Source organism: Salvelinus sp. IW2-2015, linkage group LG5, assembly GCF_002910315.2.
Source record: "Salvelinus sp. IW2-2015 linkage group LG5, ASM291031v2, whole genome shotgun sequence".
NCBI classification, from domain to species: domain Eukaryota; kingdom Metazoa; phylum Chordata; class Actinopteri; order Salmoniformes; family Salmonidae; genus Salvelinus; species Salvelinus sp. IW2-2015.
In genome coordinates, this window is record NC_036844.1 from 5,336,111 (window position 1) to 5,343,773 (window position 7,663).

At 43.7% G+C, this 7,663-nt stretch overlaps 1 protein-coding gene across 2 annotated transcripts; it reads left to right on the forward strand.

The window, feature by feature from the left end:
* The first annotated feature begins 314 nt into the window (after positions 1-314).
* Positions 315-7,351, forward strand: btf3 (basic transcription factor 3). 2 transcript variants are annotated; one of them, XM_023987375.1, is made up of 6 exons: positions 315-417; positions 1,543-1,611; positions 1,798-1,911; positions 2,143-2,344; positions 2,769-2,825; positions 7,031-7,351. In XM_023987375.1, exons 2-6 carry the CDS (start codon positions 1,543-1,545, stop codon positions 7,075-7,077), a joined length of 489 nt encoding a protein of 162 aa, XP_023843143.1. In that variant the 5' UTR covers positions 315-417; the 3' UTR covers positions 7,078-7,351. The 2 variants fall into 2 exon arrangements, with proteins under 2 accessions (XP_023843143.1, XP_023843144.1); XM_023987376.2 differs by having other exon boundaries at positions 384-569.
* The last annotated feature ends 312 nt before the right edge of the window (positions 7,352-7,663 follow it).

Below are 7,663 nucleotides of genomic sequence, written 5' to 3' on the forward strand. Positions count from 1 at the left end.
TTAATAAGGGAGGAGGAATGTGGTAATGTGGTATTAACACGTCATTACCCATACACGCCACCAGGTCTGTAGCACTTAAAATGAGTACATATAATCATTGTTAGAGTATTGGGGCGCACCAATACACACATTAAGTGCAGCTACGACTGTCTGACTGTTACACCATGCTCCGGGTTAATAATAAAGTAATCAGTTTATAAAGAGCTACTGCCTTATTTCTTCTAAGGCATAAAGAGTTCCATGGATTATTACAAATAAATCCATTCCTCATTCCCATGAATGAACTGGCCCATCAGCCACTGAGGTATATGAATGACATCAGGCACTTTTGCGGTTGCACGTCTGCCCGCACGTCACTTCCTCCAGCCTCTCTCGCTTCCATCTTGCTCCCCGCGTGTGCTCGCTGCTAATGTGCAGGTCAGTGAGGAGCTCTAAAATACCTTATTTCCTGCACTGTTTCTGCTCTTCTCCAACTGCACACGATAAACAATGTACTTGGTTATCAGACCGGTAAAAAATCGTGGAGTTTGAGCACAAGTGGACTTGGTAATAGAGTTGAGAGCTGGGAGGTGAGGTTTGAGTGACAGGCCCAATACCGCTGGCGCTAATCGAATTTAGCAACTTGGTAGCTAGTCAGAGGCAAAAAGCCCGATACATTGTTTATCTGGCTTTTACTTTTCAGTGGTCATCGTCGACATGTCAAATGTATGTAGATATTTAGCTAGCAGCGGTGTAGATGGCAGTGTTTTTATTTTATTTTCTCGACATGTTCCAGTTCGCTGACAACAGTATCAACGGCCTATTAGCATAGCTAGTTACATACGTGCCTATTATTATCCAGCTAGCTAACGTTAGCTCTCATATCTAAACAGAAATACCTTACTAGCTCAGTACTGGTAAGTTTGTTGATAGTTTGTCTGCTAAACTTAGACAACATGTAGCTAACGTTGTTAGCTAGCTACAGTTCATTGATTTAAGCCGTGGCGTCTGCTTTTTTTGGTTGCAGGACTGCGTCTTAACGATGTTGGCAAGCAATTAAGCATCTAACTTTTATGTTCTATAACGTTTGCTAGCTGATATGTAGTCAACTAGCCAGCTGATACTGCTCTACGGGCAGTTTGGTTGCTAACGTGACATATCGTAGTGTTGCCTTTCAAACCACAATATTGATTTACTGTTTTGGGGATTTTTGCTAATTTACTGTACATCAACAGTACACTCACGTGGGGGGTGTGCCTTCAACTTGTATTTCATGCAAACATTAATTTAGGCTACATGTAACGTTACTGGTGTAAGGAAGGGGAAAGGGGGATACCTAGTCAGTTGAACAGCTGAATGCCTTCAACTGAAATGTGTCTGACGCATTTAACCCAACCCTTCTGAATCTGAGAGTCAGATGTTTGTGGAAAATATTTTCAGTAAGAAAAATACAGGCTTAAGTGAGGCGGGGCTTATAAATGTATTACAAATGTAACGTTAGTTAACCAGAAACAAATAATCCTAATTATATAATACCAGTAACCCAAATGCTGTCTATTTCAGATGAAAGAAATAATAATGAACCAAGAAAAACTTGCCAAACTTCAGGCACAAGTCCGTATTGGCGGCAAGGTAAGAAAATAAGCCATTAACACCAATCAATTTCTTCCTATTATGCTCCGATCATGTTTTTCCACCTAGTAACACAGCACTATTTAAAACAGTCAATGTGTTTAGAAAAATAACATGTCATTGTAAAGCTCATCTTGCACCTGGTGTTAAAAGAGCATGCACTTGAATCTGTCTTCTGTTATACAGGGCACCGCTCGCAGAAAGAAGAAGGTCGTGCACAGAACCGCAACAGCAGATGACAAGAAACTTCAGTTCTCCCTAAAGAAACTAGGCGTCAACAACATCTCTGGTATCGAAGAGGTAAGGTCTGGTCAATGGTTAAAGACTGACCCATTCACTCTCTGTAACAATCTCTTTTTAAATGTATGCCAGAGTACTTGAATTGGTGTGAAATTGGAACGTGTTGATCTCTTTGAAAGCAGAGGGTTATTTTCAAGGCACAACCTAGCTATGCGGTCTGTGAGTTTTCAGAAATGGAGATGTCTAGTACAACTGCAAGTAACATGGCATAACCATTTTCATCCCTCGCAGGTGAACATGTTTACGAACCAGGGGACAGTGATCCACTTCAACAACCCCAAAGTGCAGGCCTCCCTGGCAGCCAACACCTTCACAATCACTGGCCACGCCGAAACCAAGCAGCTGACAGAGATGCTGCCCAGCATCCTCAACCAGCTGGGAGCAGACAGCCTGACAAGCCTCCGGAGACTGGCTGAGGCTCTACCCAAACAGGGTACGTGTTCCTGGGGGAGGTAGCTGGATGGCGAGGGGGTACTGGCCGAGGCGCTGCCCAAACAGGGTACATGTGTCTGGGGGACATTTCAAAAATAGTCTTCACCTCATCTGTTTGATTTTGCCACAGGTACTAGAGACTTCTGTAGTGTTAGTGTGTGAGGAGGTGGATTGGTAATCGAAACAGACAGAAATGCACAGTAATAATTTGAACGTTTTTGCACTTGTAATTGGAATGTTTGGGATTTGAAGTAGGGCTGGAGTTTATTTGATGAATTTTGATCACTGTGCAGGCACTGACATTGTAATAGAAATGCCATTTGTTTTACTTATTCTTCATGATTGGATAAATCTTCCTGAAGACGCGAGGCATTTGTACATTGCTCTGCAAGAAGTTTGTAATATTTCTTATTTCTTCCTCACAGCTGGAGATGGAAAAGCACCAATTGCCCCCATAGAGGAAGAGGACGATGATGTTCCAGGTGAGTTATATGAAGAGCAGTCTCAACGTGCTGAGGTTGTGATTGTTTGAGTTTCAATCTGAGATTTAGCTCAGACTTCTGTTTCCATCCATGTGGGCGGGCACCTGTTTCTCACTAGCCCGGGGCTCCGGCAAACCTGCTCTGACTTTATGCCAAAGTCAGACCATTGGTACTTTTCTGCTGGCATTCACATATAAATGGCTAGCTGAACTTTAACACTTTCTCACAAAAGCAACTGTCTTGATGTAAAAGTAGTTGATTCTGCTCACCCCAAGTCTTTAGTCACACTCCCGATGGAAACACAATTACACTAGAGCTTTCATTAACAAGAGCACTAGTGACACACTGGTGTGGGTTAAGTCTTAGAGGAACCCCCCCCTCCCCCCCCCAAAACCACTCATTCCTTTAATTTACAGTGTTNATTTACAGTGTTAGGTAACAATGAGAACAATATTTTTTTGTGAACAAATGTTTCATTTTGGCGTTGTAATAAGGTTGGTAGCAACATGGGAAATCTTTGTGGAAGTCTGTTGCAGCTCAGGTCGACTACAAAATCCACAATACAATGCTCTCTATGGGCTAGCTAGCAAATGTAGCTACACAATAATACCAAAGACAATATCAACATGTGAAGGAGCTAGTTAGCTGTAAAATCGCCTAAACCAACTGCACTATCAATTTAAGAGTCTACAATCTCACCATGTTCAACCTGCAGATCGATGTGCCTCAGTGGAGTCGGCCATTCGCAACAGCAGATATACTTTTGAGGAGATGGGGAAACGTTGCCCATGCTATGTCAATGGACCGAGCGGTGCGTTCTGAGCGATTCTGGGACGAGCGCTCCAAGGAGTGAATGGGAGTCTATTGGGCGCTAGCTCAAAAACCCAACATTGGCACCAATTTCATCAAGAAGTACAACATTATAAATCTTGTCCAAGATGTGAGAATTAACTTGCTATCTGTAATATCGTGTAACTTTGGATTTGTGTCGTTGCGTACTCGAGGAAAATGGGCACGTTTCTCGACAAAGTCCGTTTGATAAGGGATTACGTAACGATTAGCTTAGCAACTGCGGGCCGCAGCATGACAACGTGAACGCAATTGGTGGCACGTTAACTCAGCAAAAAAAGAAATGTCCTCTCACTGTCAACTGTGTTTATTTTCAGCAAACTTAACTTGTGTAAATATTTGTATGACATAACAAGATTCAACACCTGAGACAAATTGAACAAATTCCACAGACATGTGACTAACAGAAATGGAATAATGTGTCCCTGAACAAAAAGGGTCAAAATTAAAAGTAAGTCAGTATCTGGTGTGGCCACCAGCTGCATTAAGTACTGCAGTGCATCTTATCCTCATGGACTGCACCAGATTTGCCAGATGTTACCCCACTCTTCCACCAAGGCACCTGTAAGTTCCCGGACATTTCTGGGGGGAATGGCCCTAGCCCTCACCCTCCCCGATCKAACAGGTCTCAGACATGCTAAATGAGATTGAGATACAGGTTCTTTGCTGGCCATGGCAGAACCCTGCCATTTCTGTCTTGCAGGAAATCACGCACAGAACAAGCAGTATGGCTGGCGGCGTTGTCATGCTGGAGGGTCATGTCAGGATGAGCCTGCAGGAAGGGTACCACATGAGGGAGGAGGATGTCTTCCCTGTAACGCACAGCGTTGAGATTGCCTGCAATGACAACAAGCTCAGTCTGACGATGCTGTGACACACCGCCCCAGACCATGATGGACCCTCCACCTCCAAATCGATCCCGCTCCAGAGTACAGGCCTCGGTGTAACGCTCATTTCTTTGACAATAAACGTGAATCCAACCGTCACCCCTGGTGAGACACAACCGCGACTCGTCAGTGAAGAGCACTTTTTGCCAGTCCTGTCTGGTCCAGCAACGGTGGGTTTGTGCCCATAGGTGACGTTGTTGCTGGTGAGGACCAGGCCTTACAGCAGGCCTACACGCCCTCTGTCCAGCCTATTGCTGACAGTCTGAGCACTGGTAGAGGGATTGTGCGTTCCTGGTGTAACTCAGGCAGTTGTTGTTGCCATCCTMTACCTGTCCAGCAGGTGTGATGTTTGGATGTACCGATCCTGTGCAGGTGTTACACGTATTCTGGCACTTCGAAGGACGATCAGCTGTCTGTCCTGTCTCCCTGTAGCGCTGTCTTAGGCGTCTCACAGTACGGACATTGCAATGTATTGCCCTGGCCACATCTGCAGTCCTCATGCCTCCTTGCAGCATGCCTAAGGCATGTTCATGCAAATGAGCAGGGACCCTGGGCATCTTTCTTTTGGTGTTTTTCAGAGTCAGTAGAAAGGCCTCTTTAGTGTCCTAACTGTGACCTTAATTGCCTACCGTCTATAAGCTGTTAGTTTCTTAACGACCGTTCCACAGGTTACATGTCCATTAATTGTTTATGGGTCATTGAACAAGCATGGGAAATAGTGTTTAAACCGTTTACAATGAAGATCTGTGAAGTTATTTGGATTTTTACGAATTATCTTTGAAAGACAGGGTCCTGAAAAGGGGATGTTTCTTTTTTTGTTGAGTTTACGCTCCTTCCTTCATTGGATTCCCATCGCCTTTCTGGTATCTCTGGCAACTGCACCATGATATGCACCCTGGACTGAAGAGGCAGACACATAGGAAAATTGTGCTAGACCCTCTGTTAAATTACACATCTTGAGGTAGGAATATTGCAAAAATATGTTCAATGGCTCATTCGAGAGAAGACATCCTCCCGAGTTATGACATTGGCCAGTATTGAAGTCTGCCATGTATGACAGACCTTATCGCAATCTAAAAGCCGTTTTCCTATTACCTTCCAGTGTAGCGAGAGCAACTATCACAGTGCCTCGTCATACTGGCTGGATTTCTGCCTGCTTGAATGCCAATAACTCAGAAACATGAAATGACCCAGGGAATRGATAGAACATCACTCAGATGCACAAAAACAATATTCAAAATTAATGAATCATTCCTTTAAGAGCTCTCCAGTGATTTCAGTCTCTGCAAACGTAGCGATCCCAAAAATTCGGCTGCGCAAAAGTACGTGGAACTAAGCAAACAAAGCAATGTCAGATCCGTTGCGTACTGTGTGGAGCACTTTAGGTGGAAGTGTAGCAATGGAGGCATCCGTGTGTGAGAATCACACCAGCCTCTGGCAGTACATTTCACGCTGTCCCACTCCCACCCTCTTGGCATGGATGGACACATCTCTAGTTATTGGTTATTTTCCTCCCTGCTTATTTCTACTTGACCATAGGGATTGTGTAGGTATCTTCAATAATGGACCATGTTCTTGGCCTCTTGTAAATTTGCTCAGTGACTCAACATCACCCACATGTCTAGTTAGTATACATGTTATACTTTCTCTGAAGTCTGACTCCAGAAGAAGTTACATCTGGGCTTTTACTTTCCCTCTGATTAATAAAACCTTGCCAGGTTTGCTTACTTTTGGGAATTGAAGGGGGTCATGCTCAGGGGATCCAACAATGACTAGAGTAATTGGTGATGGGTGGGAGTCGGGGTGGTGGGCTTAGTGTTTGAAACGTTGTGTTCGTTGTTTATGAGTTCTGAAAGCAGTTTGCTTTTCTTTGTTGGAGAAAATGGGTCCAAACACATGCGGTTGCCATTACAATTACCCACAGCTTTTCCCAGGGCTATCCTTTTCCCGTAACCCAAAGTTTTCTCAAACGATTACACTCCCGTTCAGTGTGAGGAATGGTTGAAGCCCGATGACAGTCTATGTCTATGCCATCATGTTATTACTGGTGTTTAGTTTCCCTTTGTGTCCACCCCCCCCACTAAAATATATTATATTCAGACTGTCGGAATTGTTTCCATTTGAACCCTCAACCCCTCTGAGACAAATATGGACTTGACAGATTTCAGTCTTCATTGAAAAAATAGGACCCTCCTTGTGATCCTCAGTGCCTTTTTGATCCTCAGTGCCATGATTTTTACATCTGTTTTCTGGAGTTCTGTGTACCTTCCCCTTGCAGAGCGAGACTCGTTCTGAGTCTAAAGGGAGAGCTGTTTGTGTGGGGGGGGATTGTACCTGGGATCATGTTTCAGATAAACACTGTCCTTTTTTTCCTTAAGTGATCTGAGATTAGTAGAAAGAGGCATGTATGTTTGTATTTAGGCCTGTTTCTTAACCTTACTGACACGTTGGCTCTTGTGTTGTTTTTAGATCTGGTGGAGAATTTCGATGAGGCTTCCAAGGATGAGGCAAACTAAAGAAGAAAAAAAAACAGACCTTCAGGAGTCTCAACAGGACTGGGTTGGATAGGGGCACTAGGAGTTCTTTTTTGTTTGTATTTTTATTTCTGAAATGCTATTTTGTGCACTGTGGTGTCTGTGTCCAGTTTGAGTCAGTGAGAGATTGTACGGGTTGTCTGAGGTTCGTGCTCTTCATATTCTCTTCAGCTGTTTCTTCCATGTTACCGAACCTGATTTCTTTGCAGTCTGGCTGAAACCATATCTGGAATAAACATTTGCTATTGTCAATTTATATTTTATCTCCGATTACTTTAAAAAACACTTTAATTGCACCCCATGGTCAACTATGGCATGGTACAGAGCAGTGCGCTGGACTGCCGACAATGTGACTTAAAGGTCATTTACGCTTGCGCCGACGTGCACAGCATTTACTTTGAATAAATGAGGTGTACAGATAAATGGGACATGATCTGTGCAGTACATTTGGTGAAGATGGTTTACACAGTGTTTATTTACAATAAAGCAGCCCCAGCAAAGATCTGAAGGAACATTCTACAACACTAATGTACCCTGGGATGGCATTTCAACCATATCTTCCAATGAA

What these genes read in the sequence shown, in the direction of transcription:
- btf3 (XM_023987375.1), top strand. Translation starts at nt 1,543, where the DNA reads ATGAAAGAAATAATAATGAACCAAGAAAAACTTGCCAAACTTCAGGCA. An exon ending in ACATCTCTGGTATCGAAGAG is followed by an intron (nt 1,912 to 2,142) that starts GTAAGGTCTGGT and finishes CATCCCTCGCAG; the next exon opens with GTGAACATGTTTACGAACCA. An exon ending in TGAGGCTCTACCCAAACAGG is followed by an intron (nt 2,345 to 2,768) that starts GTACGTGTTCCT and finishes TCTTCCTCACAG; the next exon opens with CTGGAGATGGAAAAGCACCA.